At 48.5% G+C, this 18,205-nt stretch overlaps 1 protein-coding gene across 1 annotated transcript in view; it reads left to right on the forward strand.

Annotated features, from left to right (window-relative positions):
• The first annotated feature begins 16,234 nt into the window (after window positions 1–16,234).
• ASAP3 (ArfGAP with SH3 domain, ankyrin repeat and PH domain 3) overlaps window positions 16,235–18,205 on the forward strand; it is a 48,648-nt gene continuing 46,677 nt past the window's right edge. The window contains 1 exon segment of the mRNA XM_036089042.2: window positions 16,235–16,542. Within this exon segment, the coding sequence (XP_035944935.2) occupies window positions 16,414–16,542 (129 nt within the window). The 5' untranslated portion in view covers window positions 16,235–16,413.

Below are 18,205 nucleotides of genomic sequence, written 5' to 3' on the forward strand. Positions count from 1 at the left end.
ACTTTATGAAGTCAGTGTTATTATTACCACCACTTTATAAAGAAAGAAACAGTTTAAATGAATTCTCAGGTAACGCTCATACTTAGCTGGTGGGAATGTAAAAGGCTACCACCACTTGGAAAGCATTTTGTCAGTTCCTAAAAAAGATAAAACTACCGGGGCGCCTGGGTGGCTCAGTCGGTTAAGCATCCGACTCTTGATTTCGGTTCAGGTCATGATCTCAGGGTCATGGGATCAAGCCCCACGTCCAGCTCTGTGCTCAGCAGGGAGTCTGCTTGAGATTCTCTCTTCCCTCTGCCCCTCCCCCTGCTCTCTCTGTCTCTCTCTCTCCGTGTCTTTCAAATAAATAAATAAATCTTAAAACAGATAAAACTACCATAGGACCCAGGAATTCCACACGTAGGTGTCTACTCAAAAGAAATGAAAACATGTCCATGCAAAGACAAGACTTGCACATGAGTGTTCATAGCAGCATTATTCATAATAGCCCCAAACTGGAAACATCTAAATATCCATCAGTTGGCTCTTCTGAATAGAGTTGCAAAAATCCTCAACAAAATACTAGCAAGCCAAATCCAGCAACATATAAATAAAAAGGACTAGATGCCATGGGATTTATCCCAGAAATGCAAGGTTGGTCTAAAATCTGAAAATCAGGGGTGCCTGGGTGGCTCAGTCAGTTGAGCATCTGACTCTTGATTTCAGGTTAGGTCATGATCTCAGGGTCATGAGATCGAGCTCCATGTCCGGCTCCACGCTGGATGTGAAGCCTGCTTGAGATTCTCTCTCTCCTTCCCCCTCTTCCCTTCCCTGCCCCCCACTTGCAGGTGCTTTCTCTCCAAGGGCACCTGGGTGGGTCAGTCGGTTAAGCGTCTGCCTTTGGCTCGGGTCATGATTCCAGGGTCCTGGGATGGGGCAGCATAAGTTTCCCTGCTCAGTGGGGAGCCTGCTTCTCCCTCTGTCCCTCCCCCTGCTCATGCTCTCTCTCTTTCTCTCTCAAATGAATAAAATCTTTAAAAAAATCTGAAAACCAACTAATGTAATGTACCATATCAGTAGAATGAAGGATAAAAACTGCATGATCATCTCAACAGATGCAGAAAAAAAAAAAAATTTAACAAAATTCAACACCACTTCATGATTTAAGAGAAAAAAAACCCCTCACACACCTGAAATTAATATAACACCATATGCTGACTATGCTGGAATTAAAATGAAAAACTTAAAAAACCTCAACAAACTAGGGATAGGAGGGAATTTTCGCAACCTGATAAAGGGCATCTATGAAAAACCCACAGCTAACCTCATGCTTAATTGTGAAATACTGAATGCTTTCGCACCTAGATCAGAAACAAGATAAGGATGCCTACTCCCTCCTTTTCTATTCAACACTGTACTGGAGGTTCTTACCAGGGCAATTAGGCAAGAAAATTAAATAAAAGGCATGCCGATGGGAAATAAGAAAAACTAACTCTATTTGCAGGTAACATGATCTTGTATATAGAAAATCCTAAGGAATCCATTAAAAAATATAACACTAATAAATGAGTTCAGTAAGGTTGTAGGATACAAAAGCAACATACAGCAATCAGTTGTATTTCTATGCACTAGCAATGAACAATGCAAAAAATGAAGTTAAGTAAACAATTTAATTTACAGTAGCATCAAATATAATAAAATAGTTAAGAATAAGGTTAACAAAAGAAGTGCAAAACTTATATTCTGAAAACTATAAAGCATTGTTGGAAGAAATTAAAGAACACCCAAGTAAATGAAAAGGCCACTCAATAATAAGAATATAAATAACCTAATTAAAAAGTGGTCAAAGGATATGAATAAACATTTCTCCAAAGAAGATATACAAATGACCAATAAGCACATAAAAAGATGTGGAGCAACATCAGCTTCCCATCAGGGAAATGCAAGTCAAAACCATGAGATATCGGGGTGCCTGCTGGCTCAGTTGGTAGAGCATGCAACACTCGATCTCAGGGTTGTCAGTTCAAGCCCCACGTTGGGGGTAGATGTTACTTAAAAATAAAAATCATAGGGGCGCCTGGGTAGCTCTGTCGTTGGGCGTCTGCCTTTGGCTCGGGTCGTGATCCCAGGGTCCTGGGGTCGAGCCCCACATCAGGCTCCCTGGTTGGCGGGAGGCCTGCTTCTCCTTCTCCCACTCCCCCTGCTTGTGTTCCCTCTCTCGCTGTGTCTCTCTCTGTCAAATAAATAAAAAAAATTAAAAAATAAAAATCATAAAAAAACTATGAGATCGCAGGGCGCCTGGGTGGCTCAGTCGTTAAGCGTCTGCCTTCGGCTCAGGTCATGATCCCGGAGTTCTGGGATCGAGCCTCGCATCGGGCTCCCTGATCCATGGGAAGCCTGCTTCTCCCTCTCCCGCTCCCCCTGCTTGTGTTCCCTCTCTCACTGCCTCTGTCAAATAAATAAATAAAATCTTAAAAAAAAAAAAAAGAGTTGGCTTCCTCTTTCCACGGATGCACACGGCCTGGCAGGTTTGTGTCTGCAGCAGGGCTCTTGGGGTTCCTGAAGGGTTCTGCATTACAGCCGGGAGACCAGACCTCCCCGGGGGTTTGAAAGGAGAGCTTCTAACGGGGCTCAGCAGCATGACAATGCTGTTTTGTTATGTGAAATCATACATTTTGCCTCTTGATCCTTCCATCAATCCTGGGAGAGTAGAATAGAGTGTCCCACACAAAAATAGACTCCAAATGGTTGAAAGACGTCAATGTGAGACAGGAGTCCATCAAAATCCTACAGGAGAGCACAGGCAGCAACCTCTTCGACCTCAGCCGCGGCAACTTCTTCCTAGAAACATCGCCAAAGGCAAGGGAAGCAAGGGCAAAAATGAACTATTGGGACTTCATCAAGATAAAAAGCTTTTGCAAAGCAAAGGAAACAGTCAACAAAACCAAAAGACAACTGACAGAATGGGAGAAGATATTTGCAAATGACATATCAGATAAAGGGCTAGTATCCAAAATCTATAAAGAACTCATCAAACTCAACACCAAAAGAACAAAGAATCCAATCAAGAAATGGGCAGAAGACATGAACAGACATTTTTCCAAAGAAGACATCCAAATGGCCAACAGACACATGAAAAAGTGTTCAATATCGCTCGGCATCAGGGAAATCCAAATCAAAACCTCAATGAGATACCACCTCACACCAGTCAGAATGGCTAAAATTAACAAGTCAGGAAATGACAGATGTTGGCGGGGATGCGGAGAAAGGGGAACCCTCCTACACTGTTGGTGGGAATGCAAGCTGGTGCAGCCACTCTGGAAAACAGTATGGAGGTTCCTCAAAAAGTTGAAAATAGAGCTACCATATGATCCAGCAATTGCACTACTGGGTATTTACCCCAAAGATACAAAAGTAGGGACCCGAAAGGGTACGTGCACCCCGATGTTTATAGCAGAAATGTCCACAATAGCCAAACTGTGGAAAGAGCCAAGATGTCCATCGACAGATGAATGGATAAAGAAGATGTGGTATATATATACAATGGAATATTATGCAGCCATCAAAAGGAATGAGCTCTTGCCATTTGCAACGACGTGGATGGAACTGGAGGGTATTATGCTGAGCGAAATAAGTCAAACAGAGAAAGACATGTATCATATGACCTCACTGATATGAGGAATTCCTAATCTCAGGAAACAAACTGAGGGTTGCTGGAGTGGGGGGTGGGGTGGGAGGGATGGGGTGACTGGGTGATGGACACTGGGGAGGGTATGTGCTCTGGTAAGTGCTGTGAATTGTGCAAGACTGTTGAATCTCAGATCTGTACCTCTGAAACAAATAATGCAATATATGTTAAGAAAGAAAAAAAAGAAGAATGTAGCAGGAGGGGAAGAATGAAGGGGGGGAAATCGGAGGGGGAGAAGAACCATGAGAGATGATGGACTCTGAAAAACAAACTGAGGGTTCTAGAGGGGAGGGGGGTGGGAGGATGGGTTAGCCTGGTGATGGGTATTGAGGAGGGCACGTTCTGCATGGAGCACTGGGTGTTATGCACAAACAATGAATCATGGAACACTATATCTAAAACTAATGATGTAATATATGGGGATTAACATAACAATAAAAAAAATTAAAAAAAAAAAAAGAATAGAGTGTCCCAGTAAATCTCAATTCACTGGTGTCAGGCTCTTGCCAATCCTCAAGTGACCACAGCCATGAGTGACCGGCAGAATGCCAGTGTATCTGCTGCCTGGTGGCTGTGTTGACCCAATCAAGGCACACAACCCTCCTGACGCATGCACACACACACACACACACACACTCTTTCTCGCACGCGCTTCTGCGTGTGTGTGTGTGTGTGTGTGTGTGTGTGTGTTCCTTCCAAGGGAATCACGGATTACCAGGCACGTTACTTTCCCAGCATGGGGACTGCTGCCCTCTGGTGGCCATTCTGCCTAATGCCAAATTTAGGAAAAGAATCACAATTTACTGAGACCATTAAGGAGCAGGTTTTATTTTATTTAATCTCCTCCCCCCACACACCTTATAGAATAGGTATTATCCCCCGCAAGGCTCAGAGAGGTGGAGCTACTTGCCTGAAGTCACACAGCCGGAGGTGGTGGACGGGTTGTGACTGGGGCGAGGCAGGAGGCAGAGGCCAGAGAGGCCCCTCACCTACTCCACCCCAACCCCAGGCCTGGTGAAGGCACAGGACTAGAATCAGGTCAGCCAAGCTCCTAGACTCCTGGTCTTAACTACCTGGTAGCCCAGCCTCCTACCTGGCATGATGGGGGTTCCATTCTGACCTTGGATGTCTCCTTGGTATGTGCAATGCTAGATGCTCGTGAAACAAAGACACAGCCTTTCGCCCATGAAGAACGTGACTTGTGTCCTGCAAACTTAGATGTGAGGAGACTCCTTGCTCCAGGAGCAGCAAAGGAAGCATGGGGTGTGTGTGTGTGTGTGTGTGTGTGTGTGTGTGTTTGGTGTTCTAAGGTAACAAGTCCTGGCGGGAAGCCTGGAGGCAGCGTCCTGGCTACAGTCATCTTCTTGCCCAGGCAGCGCATCCCCTGAGACAAGCCAGTCAACACCACGTAGGCTCCTTAGAGGTGCTGGGGAATCATGTGTGTGATAAATGACCATAAACTTGCAACAGCTGATCTGCCGTCCATTGTGATGATACGCGTGATCGTTATTGTACTGTGTGGTCGTGAGGCATAGAAGGAAAATGCTCACGGGTGTGAAGGCAATTAGCATTCCTTTGACCACACATACTCAGCTTGGCTGTTTTAGCTCTTCTCATTTTGCCAGCATTTTTCATCAGGATTCAAGCCAGTAGTTTTCCCTAAAACGAAATTCACAAGTTTTTATTGAGCAGCCACTAGGAAGTCAAGACACAGGGCGAGGGCACTTGCAGAGGGAGAGCTCTAGGCCATTCATTCAGCCCCAGCAAGATGCCTGGCACTGTCCTAAGCCTGGTCCTCTTTACATCAACACGGGGGGGGGGGGGCGCGGCGGGGAGGAGTGGAGAACGAATTCTCTCAGAGATGAGAAAGCAGCTAGAGGGGGCAAGGGAAGGGATGTCTCTGAAGTCACACAGTGAGAGGCAGATCACAAATGGAAGAAAAAGCCTTTCAGGCAGAGCGGAGGCAAGCAGGCCAGGAAGTGCCCCGTTCACGAGTGGGATAGAGACCCGTTCATGAAAAGCTTTGCTCACCAGGCTGAGGGGTCTGAGGCAGTGGGGAGCCATGGTAGATTTTTGAGCACAAGTATGCTCACAGCTCAAAATTCTAGTACATCACAGCGTTTTCTTGCTTACCCACTGTAGCGGGCAAAATAATGGCCCCAAAGATGTTCATGTTCTAATCCCCAGAGCCTGTGAATATGTTATGTTACACGGCAAGGGGAAATGAAGATCGCAGATGGAATTAAGGCTGATAATCAGCTGACCTTGAGATGGGGAGATTATTCTGGATTATCCAGGCAGGCCCCATGTAGCACAGGGTCCTTATAAGTGACAGAGGGAGGAGGATCAGAGCCAGAGTCAGTGAGTGATTTCAAGATGGTGCACTGCCGGCTTTGGAGACGGAGGGAGGGGCCGTGAGCCAGGAATGCGGGCAGCCTCTTGAAGCTGGAAAGGCAGGGTACCAGATGGGCAGAGCCTCCAGAAGGAACACAGCCTTGCCAACACCTTGATTTTAGCCCAGTGAGACCCATTTGAGACCTCCTCCCTCCAGAGCTATGGGATAGACCTCCAGAAATCTGCAAGGAGTCTTCTTTTCCTCAACCGAAGACCAATAAAAACATCGGTCAGCATTTTCTAAGTGCTTACAGTGTTGTATACTTTATGAACATGCTCCCTTTAATCCTCACAATAGCCCCATGACATGGGCATTGTTACCTTCTTGTTCCATATGGGGAAACTGAGGCTTGCCGGAACTGGTAAAGAGCACAGCCAGCACTGAGACCCCGGCCTGTCTCCAAAGCTTGTCCCCACTCGGCTTGAGAAGACTTTAGCCCACCGTGACAGCTTCCACTTGAGGTTGCCTGGGTGGGCTTCAGTCCAAGGTGCTGGGGGCCTGTGCTGGCTGGAGCAGTGGCACACTGTTGGAGGGCCCCGGACATCCTCCCCCTCCAATGAGGAGGTTGGTGAAGACAAACAGGGTACCACCCTGCCTCGGGTCTGCCTTCAACTAGGCCAGGGGAGACAGAAGCCCAGGCACTGAGCACAGGTTCACGGCCAGATTGCCTGTGTTTGTTTCTTGGTCCCAGGCAAGTTCCTCACTACTCTCTGCCTCAGTTTCCTACTCTATAAAATGGGGATGATAATAGTATCTACCTTCGAGACTGTTCTATGGGTTATTGCATGTATGTAATGGACTTACACATTACCTACACAAAGCAAGTCTGATAACTGTTATCATTATTTGCATTATCATTTCATGTCATGGGAGACCGACCCCACCCCAACTCCCCTTCTCAGGAATAGTGGGGGTGATCAGCTGTGCATATGGACTCACACATACACCCTTTTAATATGAATATTTTTACATGTTCACAGAATATCTCTTCAGGAGTTTTCAACCTTTTGTGGGTTTGCAGACCCTTTGGGACTCTGATGATAACTATAGACCTTTGTGTATCTGATCCGTCCATACCCTTCTCTGAAAATTGCCTCTGGGTGCACAGGGATGGGTCCCCGCAGCTATACTTGGACTCTGTGTGTTGGCGGGCTTCCACAGCTCATGGAGAGCCTGGCTCATGCTAGTGGGCACCCAGGGCTACTTTGTCCCGCTTCCCAGCTGTGCAGGTTGTGCACTGCCCAACTCTAAGGGGCACCATGACGTAGACCGCAATTCACAATCCTGGAGTTGTACAACATGGAGCCTTGTGAGCTTCTGATCCAGACCGTGGCTACCCAACTCTCTCTCAAGGGGATTTAAGAGTTGATATTCTAATATTAGTCTCTACTGGCGGCTTGAACTGAGGATATGCAAATGAAGACCCTTTGGCCCTGGAGAGTAGCTGCTCTTGGTTCTTGAGTATTGGCCAGTTTCTTGTGGGACCCTTTGGGTAGGAAAGATCTTGCACAGCTTGAAGCCACAGGATCATGGAGCTCACAGTCTAGCAAAGGGTGGGAGTGGGTCTTTACACACACCTACACACACAGGGAGCGAGGGAAAAACAAGAAAACATGAAATATAATGGGGAAGCAAGGGGGCCTACAGGAAGGGCACAGGAAGGGAAGGTTTCCTAAGGCAGTGATATTTGGGTCATGAGGATGATTAGGAGACGGCCTGGCAAAGAAGCTGGAAGAATAGTGCAGGTAGGGGCGCCTGGGTGGCTCAGTTGGTTAAGCGACTGCCTTCGGCTCAGGTCGTGATCCCAGGGTCCTGGGATCGAGCCCTGCATCGGGCTCCCTGCTCAGCGGGAAGCCTGCTTCTCCCTCTCCCACTCCCCCTGCTTGTGTTCCCTCTCTTGCTGTCTCTCTCTCTAATAAATAAATAAAATCTTTAAAAAAAAAAAAAAAAAGAATAGTGCAGGGAAAAGGAACAGCCAGTGTGTGACCAGAGGTGGGGGTCTGGTGGCCTTAGGAACTGGGCAGAGGTCCGTTTTCTTCTCCTGAGAGAGACGATTGGAGAGACAGATGGGGCTAGATGGGAAGGGGCTTGTGGCCTCGCAAAAGAGTATGGGCTTGATCTTAAGGGTGGGGAGAAGCCCCTCTTTGAAGCCATTTTCCCTTGGTGATGCTCATTTTTCACTTCTTCTAGTCTCTGGTCTCATCTCACCCCATGACATGAAATGCGAATTCTCCACTCCCTGGAGCTCAGCCTTGAATCTCCAGAAGATAGATAGATCATGGAGCAGTGGAAGAAGCAAGATATTGGGACATTAGATAAACCTGGATTCTAACTCTGTCCCTGTCACTCACTAGTCATGTAACTTTGGGCATCAGTAAAATGGGAATAATGACACCTTGATCCAGCAAATGTTTACAGCATTGCTACTATGGAGAGATGTGGGGACAATAACTGACATTTACTGAGCTAAGACATACTATGTGCCAGACACTGTTGCCAAGTCCTTTGTTGTTGTCGTTGTTGTTTTTAAAGATTTTATTTATTTGAGAGAGAGAAAGCAAGCGGGAGAGAGAGCACAAACTGCGGGGGGCGGGGAGAGGCAGAGGCAGAGGGAGAAGCAGACTCCCCGCTGAGCAGGGAGTCCAATGCGGGGCTTGATCTCAGGACCCTGAGATCATGACCTGAACTGAAGGCAGATACTTAACTGACTCAGCCACTCAGGCACTCCACCAAATCCTTTGTATCCATCACATCATTTAACCCATTTCTATAACATAATGAGGGAAATGCCATTGTTCCCCCACTTTACAGATGAGAAAACTGAGGCCCACAGAGATTAAGCTATTTACTCAAGGTAGACAGCAAAGCCAGGATTCAAATCCAGGCAGTCTGGCTCCAAAGCCTGGATACATAACCTGGCTTCCCACCAAGCCCTAATAAGGACAAAGAAGTCCGTGCTCTCACAGAACTTATATTCTAATGGAGGGAGCAAACAATAAAACATAGACAAATAAGAAAAGCAGCATATTAAAAGGTATAAGTGCTAAATAGGAAAAAAAAATAGAGCAGGCTAAGGCTGATGGAGAGTATGGGGAGAAACAGGTGATTGCAGTTTTAAATGAGACGGTCAGGATAAGCATCATTAAGGTGGTGACAGTTGAGCTAAGACTGAAAAAAAGGTGAAGGAGTTGACCATGTGGATATCTGTGGAAAGAGCATTCTAGGCAGTGGGAGCAGCCAGTGCAAAGGCCCTGTGGCGAGAGTGTGCCTAGTACATTTAAGGAACAAGGAAGTCAGTGCGACTGCAACAGAGGTGGAGAACAAGGGAAAGAGTAAGGGTAGATGAGGGCAGAGGGAGGCAGATTATGTAGGGACTTGCAGGCCATGTTGAAACTTGGCATTTAGTCTGAGTGAAATGAGGAACCATTAAATGTGTTTTTTTTTTTTTAGATTTATTTCTTTATTTTAGAGAGAGAGAGAGAGCGAGCAAGAGAGCCAGGGAGAGGGAGAGAGAGAATCTTAAGCACATTCCCCGCTGAGCTCAGAGCCTGATGCAGGGCTCAATCTCATGACTCAGATCGTGGCTGGAGCTGAAATCAAGAGAGTTGGATGTTTAACTGACTGGGCCATCCAGGTGCCCCTCATTAGAGGCTTTTAAGGAGTGAAATTACATGATCTGACATGATTTTTTTTTTTTTAAGATTTTTATTTATTTGACAGAGAAAGACACAGCGAGAGAGGGAACACAAGCAGGGGGAGTGGGAGAGGGAGAAGCAGGCTTCCCGCAGAGCAGGGAGCCCGATGCGGGGCTCGATCCCAGGACCCTGGAATCATGACCTGAGCCGAAGGCAGACGCTTAACTACTGAGCCACCTAGGTGCCCCCTGACATGATATTTTAAAGGATCGTTTGCTTCTCTGTTGAGAGTAGACTATAGTGGAGCAAGGATGGAAGCCAAGAGACCAATTAGAAGGCTCCTGAAGTAATCCAGGCAGGAGATGATATGGCTTAAATCAGTCTGGTAGCAGTGAGGTGATGAAGAGTGGTGGATTTGGAATCTATTTTGGAGGTAGATGCAAGAGATTTCTCACTGTGGGGAAGGAGCTTTGGGGAGGGAAATCTAAAGTTCAGCTTTGGATACGTGAAGTTCAAGATACCCCATTTGCCTTCCAGAAGCATCAAGCAGGCAGATGGATACAGGAGACTAAAGTTCAGGAGAGAGGTCCAGGCTGGAGTTACAAGTTTGGGAATCATCAGGATCTAAATGGTATTTAAAGCAATGGGACTAGCTGAGATCATCAAGGGACTGAGCACACATAGAAGAGGAGATGACCAAGGCCCGGGATCTCAGTGTTAAGAAACCAGAAAAAAAAACAGGAAGAACGGACATGGGAGATCAAAAAGAAGCCACCAGTGAGGGGGGAAGAAAATCAAGGCAGTGTGGTGTCCCCGAGACCAAGGAAGGGAGGCCAAGCAAGGTGAGGACTGAGCACTGAGCACTGGGTTCAGCAACATGTGGGCACCAGTGACCTGAATGCAAGCAGTTGCAGTGGCTAGTGGGAACAAAAGCCTGATCTGAGGGAATTTAAGAGAATAAATATTGGAGTTCAGGTCTCTTTCCGGAACTCCTATTGCTGTCCCTGGTGGCTCCACGGATCATGCTTCCAGGTCTCTCTGAGCTCGTTTTTCACCCTCCCCAGCACTCAATCCCAGCCACACCCTGGGTTCTCCTCTTGACAGATGCAATATGCCTGAGACCCCAAATCAAGCACAATAATCCAATGATGCCAGTGAATGATGTCTGGGCAGCTGTTCCTGACTATACTACTGGGTGCACGCAGAAAGGAAGAGAAGCTATCTTAAGAGGTTCTATTTAGAAAGCGAGGACACTGGGGCACCTGGGTGGCTCAGTCAGTTAAACATCTGACTCTTGATTTTGGCTCAGGTCATGATCTCGCAGTACTGGGATCAAGCCCCGAGTTGGGCTCTGCACTCAGTAGGGAGCCTGCTTCAGATTCTCTCTCCCTCTCCATCCTGCTCTCGTGCTCATGCGCTCTCTCTCAAATAAATAAATAAAATCTTAAAAAAAAGGAAGAAAGAAAGTGGTGACATTGAAAGAGGTCATCTGCATTAGGTACATCAAACACAGGGATCCTTATATTTTTCTCCTTTATTTTGCTCCAATATAAACATAATCTTGGGCACAACAGGGTATCAAACACCTATCAATTACTTAGAGATTTCCTCAAGCCTGGAAACTTAGGGAAATTCTCAGTTTAATTGAGTTGTTCACAGAATACTTCAATAAAAGCAAAAGGGTTATTTTACTGAAAAGAAAAATATTGGAGGAGTAGAATTGGATAGAGTGAAGACAGCAGTGACTTTCAATGACTCCAGCTGCAAAGGGGAGCAGAGAAATGAGGCAGTAGCTGGAGGGAGAAGTGAGATCAAGAGCAACTGCTTTATTACGAGAGTTGTTACGGCACGCATCTGTGCTGATGGGAGCAGATTTTCTTTCTTCATCTTTCTTCCCTGCCTTGGCTCATTCTGTCCCCAGCTCCCTCAAATCCTTCAGGGCTCACCTCAGGTGTCCTTTCTTCTCTAAAGCCTCCCCAGCTTCCCTGAGTCACACACGGAAAGGACTCTCTTTTCCCCTCCTAACCCCTCATTTCCATAGCACCTCTTCAACGGTATCTACAATTTCCTTCTTACAATTACTTGAGTTCAAGTTCCTTGGGAACCTCCCCATATCGTGCCAATCTCTGTATCCACACCTTCCCCACTACTCATTTGCCACTCAGGAATCCGCCTGGAACTGCCTGGTGAATGTTTGTTGAGTGAATAAGTAAATTTCCGGGAGTCAGATTTGTATAGGTTGGTCCAGGGACCTAGAAACTGCTGTTGTATAAGTAGTGTGTCTCAAACTCTTCCCTTGAAATAGCCCTAGTAAAGTGTGAATGGTTTCGTAGGGTGGTCTGGGCAAATAACTTGAAACCACTGGAAATTTCCTTGAAGGCACATATTTTCTCTGAGAATTCCCCCAAATTTTATTAACTTATGCTGATATAGCCCCGGGTTTATCTTATTTCCCCAAAATGCTGTAATTTACTTACCATTTGTTATTTAATTTTCTCCCAAAAGTCTTGAAATAAAACTTAAGCTTCAGGGGTGCCTGGGTGGCTCAGTCGTTAAGTGTCTGCCTTCGGCTCAGGTCATGATCCCAGGGTCCTGGGATCGAGCCCCATATCAGGCTCCCTGCTCTGCGGGAAGCCTGCTTCTCCCTCTCCCACTCCCCCTGCTTGTGTTCCCTCTCTCGCTGGGTCTCCCTCTGTCAAATAAATAAATAAATAAATAATCTTAAAAAAACAACAACAACAAAAACTTAAGCTTCAGAAAGGGGCCCACCATGGTAGCATGTGTCTCTTCGTTTGAGCATTTGATAAAGGATTTGACCTTGAAGTAGTTGCTTTACAAGATCGTAAGGAATTTGTTAGCCTGCAAGATATTATGACAGTATTCTGCCTCTGGTGGGTGGCATGTTTTAATTATAGGAGAGAATATATGGAGCATTTATATCTACTTAATTTGCAAGAGGCAATATTTTCAAGTTAGGTGGCATAGCTTGGTGATTAACAAAACAAAACAAAAACAGCCTTCTGAGTCATGCAGACCTGGCTTGGAATCTGGGTTCTATTGCTTGTTCATTCTGATTTTATACAAATTAACCTCTCTAAGCTTTAGTTTTCCCACCTATCACACAGAGATGGCAAGAATAATGTTACCTGCCTCACTGGGTTATTGGGGGTATTGAGCAAACTATTGCTTAAGCCCCTTGGCATTGTGACTGGTACATAGTAGGTGCTCAGTAAATAAATATGTGGGCCAGAGACCCAGATCAGCAAGCAGGTGATTACAGAGCACAGTGAGAAGTGCTGTAGCAGGGCATACCAGGTCCTGTGGGAATCCCTAGAGAGACACTGGGGAAGGCTTCCTGAAGCAAGTGACATTGAATTTGGGCAGCTGAAAGGAGGTCGGGGAGTATTACAGGCAGCAGGCAGTATAGTGAGAGGGCTCAGATGATGTCAGGAATAGGGGGGTGGGGTGAGAGATAAGGCTGTAAATGGCAGGAGCAACAAGATCGTGCAGGACCAGCTAGCCATGAAAGAAAGTTCATCTTTCACCCAGAGAGCAATGCAGACCATTGGAGAGCTCTAAGCAGGGCCGTATCAGATCAGACATGCAAGACTGGGGGCAGGGAGACTGGTGAGGAGGTGAGAGGTGGCTTGGCCTGGACGGGTTGGCCTGGAGAAGGAGAAAGTGGCCATACCGGTGAGACATTAGGAGATAGTGATAAGACAGGATTGAGTGGAAGTTGGTGGAAGGAGATGGAGAGGATGACCCCGACGGGGTACATGGTGGTAGCTTTCACCAAGACAGGGACAGAGAAGGAGCCAGAGCCGGGGGCAGGGTACAAGATGATGAGTTCAGTTTTAGACAATGTAGAGTTTGAGAGGTCTGTCTGTGAGATAAGCATCTGAAACCATCCCATGGGCCTTTGGATACATAGACCTTAAACTAGAAAAGGGTCTGAACTGGAGCTAGAGCCTTGGAAGATGTGGTAGCCTCAGTGATGGTCCCCAAAGATATGCAAGTCCTAATCCCTGGAACCTATAAATATTATCTCATATACCAAAAGGAATTTTGTAGATGTGATTAATTTAAGGATCCTGAGATAGGGAAATTATTGTGGATTAGCTGGGTGGATCCTAAATGTAATCACAAATGTGCTTATAAAATGGAGACTGAGGGAGATCTGACTGCAGAAACGAAAGCAGTATGATATGACACAGAAGCAAGATGCCCTTGAAGATGGAGGAACTTGACTATAAGCCAAAGAATGTGAGAAATGTAATTCTAGAAGCTGGGAAAGGTAAGGAAATGGATGCCCACCTACTGTCTCCAGAGGGAGTGCAGCCTTGCTGGTACTTTGATTTCCATGCTGTGAAACTCATTTCAGACTTCTGACCTCCAGAACTGTAAGAGAATAAAGTGTGTTGTTTGCAGCCACCAAGTTTGCAATAATTTGTTACAACCCCAATAGGAAACTAACACAGAAAGCATCAACATTAATGGTGTGAAGGAAGCTGGTGGGGATGGATGAAAGTGTCCAGAAGGCCTGCGTGGAGTGAGAAGAGTAAAGGCTCTAGCAGAGAGCTCCCAGTGATTCCAGCATTTAAGATACATGCAGAGGAAGACCATCTGAGAAAGGGCCCCGAGGAGCAGCCAGAGAGGGAGGAAGACCACCAAGGAAAGTAACTGTCTCAGAATTCAAAGGAAAGAGTGTTTCAAGAAGGAGGGAGTGGTTAACAGTGCAAAATACTCCTAGAAGTCAAGCAAGAAAAGTGCCTGTTGCCTTTCAAGAGAGAGATCCTCGTTGACCTTGAAATAACTCTGGAGGGATTCCTGCTGAAAGCAAACTGGAGTGAGTTGAAGGGTGACTGAGTTGTATTTCACAGCATATTTGTCCTATCTCCTCCATCAGACTGTACACAATTTTTCAACTTTTAATTCTATTACACAAGTAGTATATGCTCCTTACAGAGAAGTTAGGATATACAAATTAGCCAAAAGAAAAAATTACTCATAATGTCCTCAGCAGGTAGTATCTTAGTGTATATTTTTTTAGTGTTTTTTTCCTATGTAGAGTATGTAATACTCTCAATCACCTTATGGAGTAAAATACTATTAGGCCACTTTAAGAGTGGAAAATTTAGGTTTGGAGGAGCCTGGGTGGCTTAGTTAAGCCTGGGACTCTTGATTTTGCCTCAGGTCATGATCTCAGGGTTGTGAGATCAGCCCCGTTGGGCGTGGAGTCTGCTTAAGATTCTCTCTCTCCCTCTGCCCCTCCCCCTGCCTCTCTCTCCCACTCAAAAAAAAAAAAAGAGAGAGAGAGAAAGAAAAAGAAAATTCAAGTTTAGCGAAGCAAGCATATTTACTCAGCTGCGCACAGCTGGTCGACTGCAGCCATCTGGATTAGAACTCCGATCTATCCAATTCCAAAGCCAATATTCTTCATCGCAGTGCTTCCCTGACTTTTTTTTTTTTTTTTTACCTGAAGAAATCCTTTCCATAGGACTTCAGGCTCCAGAACAAAACCGAAATGGATTTCTATCCTGAACCCCGTTCCTCATCCACCCAAGATATAGGTGGTTCCCAACAGGCAAGGGTTAATAGTGGGGACGAGTGGCAGTCTTCAGCCCGGTGGACAGCGAGCAGGGTTGAGGAGTGAAAGGCACCATACTGAGCCCAAGAAGAATGAGGGCACGGTGAGAGGGTCCGCAAAGGGCGAGCGGGTTGCTCAGCGCTTATTCGCTACACGCACGTGTTAGTTTTTTTCCTCGCAACATCACAAGTTAGTGGGCAGCAGACTTCTCACTTTGCAGAGAAGGACACTGAGGTTCCAAGAAGGAATGTACTTTCCCCCAGATCACACAGCTACCCAACGGCACTGAGCCACACAGACCCCGCAGGGGCCGAAGCCAAAAGGGGCGGGTGGGCGGCTCTGAGCCGAGGCCGAGTGCTGGGTGTGAGGAGCAAGGGAGCGGTGCAACTGGGAGCGGAGAGGGGGGCCGAGACCAGGTGGGCTTGCTGGAGAGATGGGGGCCGGAGTCTGGGTGAGGCTGAAGGGGTGAGGTCACGGGGGCTGGGAACCTGGGAACGAATCCGTAAGAGAAAACACAAAGCGCGTGCAGGAGGGACGCGGAGGTGGGGCACCCGGGCGGTGGGAGGGAAGCGAACTTGGGAGGCCCAGGAGAGGGATGAAAGGGGGCGTGGCCGTGGAGGGGCCGGGAGGGAGAAGCAGCCGAGAAGCTTCCAGGGAGGCCGGGTCGGTGCAGAGGCACGACAGAGCTCTCAGGGGCTGGGCGGGCTGGGGGCGGGGCTGAGGAGCCCGGCGAGAGGCGGAGCTCTCGGGCTGGGTGGGCTGGGGGCGGAGCCGAGGGGCCCGGTGAGGGGCGGAGCTCCCGGGCTCGGAGGCCTGGTGGCGGGGCCGAGGAGCCCGGCGAAGGGCCGGGGGCGGGGCAGTGACTCAGGGGCGGAGTTCTCGGGCTGGGAGGCCTGGGGGTGGGGCTGGGGAGCCCGGCGAGGGGCCTGGGCCGGGCTGTCCAGGCTAAGGTGGTGGTTGGAGGGGGAGCCAAGAGGCTGGAAGGCCAGGGGCGGGGCGGCGCGGAGGGGGCGGGGCGTGCGGAGGCCCCGACGGCGCTCGGCGGGCTGTGAGGGCGGCCCAGCTCCGTGCAGCGAGCGCCCCCCGCGCCCCGCTCCGGCAGTCCCGGCGCCCCTGCCCCGCGCCCGCCATGCCCGAGCAGCTCAGCGTCGCCGAGTTCCTGGCCGTCACCGCGGAGGACCTCAGCTCCCCGGCCGGGGCCGCCGCCTTTGCCGCCAAGATGCCCCGGTGCCGGGGGGCGGCCCTGGCGCGGGAGGAGGTGAGGAGGCCGAGGCGGGAGGGGTCGGGGGTCCCGGCAGGGCTTCTCCTTGACCTTTACGGGCGTGACCGGAGCTGCGATGGCCCTTACCGCGCCCCAGAAACCTGACTCCTCTCTAGATCTGTGAGAACCGAGTGCATCTCAAACTTCGGCGTCCTCACTGTCGAGTCCCGGGGAGGGCCCGAGGGACTTTTTGTGCGGGTGGCCTTGAGGTCATCTCAATGACGGACTTCACAGGTCGGGGTCGTAACCCCAGTGCTCTTGTTGACCCGACCCGTCGCATTCGTGTTTGTTCAGCGCCTCACTGCATCTGTTTGGGTTTTCATCTTCGGAGCCCCACAAGTTTGCTCCACAAGTCACTCCCCTCCTGGAAAACAGGCCTTCCCGCCTAGGTCCTGAACTTAACTTCTTCCCGGCTGCAGGGAGGCCCCCTCCCCCTGGCTGCTGGTTCTGAGATTTGGCCGGCGCTTGTGGAATGAATGCGAATGAGAAGGCGCCAGGAGACGGGGTTCACCTTGGCCAGGCTGTTGGCAAGTTTGTAGTCTCCCCTCCCCTCCCCTTTTCTCTTTGTCTTTCCCAGCAACGCGTCCCAGGCCTTTTCTTTCGCCCTTGCAGGCTGCCCCACCCCATTCCCGTCTGTGCTGGAGTTCATTCCTCTTCTCCCGACCTGCTGCACTCTGCGGGGCCTCCTCTGCGGGGACTGTTCTAGGACAGACACCCTGTGGCTTTGGGCCAAGGGAGAATAATGTGGTTGTGCATCCCCCTTTCAGAGGATGCCCCGAATTGGGTGGCATTTTGGACTTCAGCAGGAGCTCTCATCTTCCATCCTTCACCATAAGAGTATTCAGCGCCTACTGTGTGGCACATACAAAGCTCAATAGTTCATAATACCCTGGGACAGTGTCTTGAGGAGTATCTCCTTCTCCGCCTCTCCCTGGCAGGCTGAACCCCCATCCCAGAGTCTGTGTGCATCTCTCTCTAGGGGTGATAGAGGATTGTGGAAAGAGCATTGACTTTGCGAGAGGCAGAGCTGTGTTCAGATTCTGGCCCTGCAGTTTGCCAGCCGTGTGAGCTTGGGTATGTGACCTGATCTGTTTGAGCCTCACTTTTGGCATCTATAAAATGGGATAATAATGTTTACCTCACAGGGCTATGGTATTATATGTCAGTGAGTGTAAAGCATGCATCTTGATAAATGGGATGATTATCAGGTTAATTGATGGACCTTTTTAGCCAGTGACCGGGTCTCTTGTGTCCCCATTTCTCTCACAGAGCCTAGCCTAGGGCATTGCACATAGTAGGGTTACAGGCTTTCATTAAAATAAGAAGCAGCCGATGACCTTTTGGCTTCTTTCCTCGGGCAGAACCAGTAACTTGGAGTCCACCGCCTATGAATGTGGGTTCTGTGTTTCTGGGAGGTTCACAGGGAAACTGTCATCCTGACGGGAGGGTGCTTCCTGAGGGTTGTCTTCATAGCCTCACATTTCGTGACCTGGAAGAGTTCAGTGCCGCTGGCATCCTTAGGCCTTTCACAGTTCACCCTCCTCTCCAGGTTGTTCATTAAAATGTTAGAGCAGGAGCAGGAGAAGGGACTGGACTATGAACCTTTCTCCAGGGACAGAAATGCCCATTTGTGCCTCTGCATCTGGCCTTGCCGGGCTGG

Source organism: Halichoerus grypus, chromosome 5 (assembly GCF_964656455.1).
Source record: "Halichoerus grypus chromosome 5, mHalGry1.hap1.1, whole genome shotgun sequence".
In the NCBI taxonomy this organism is placed as follows: domain Eukaryota; kingdom Metazoa; phylum Chordata; class Mammalia; order Carnivora; family Phocidae; genus Halichoerus; species Halichoerus grypus.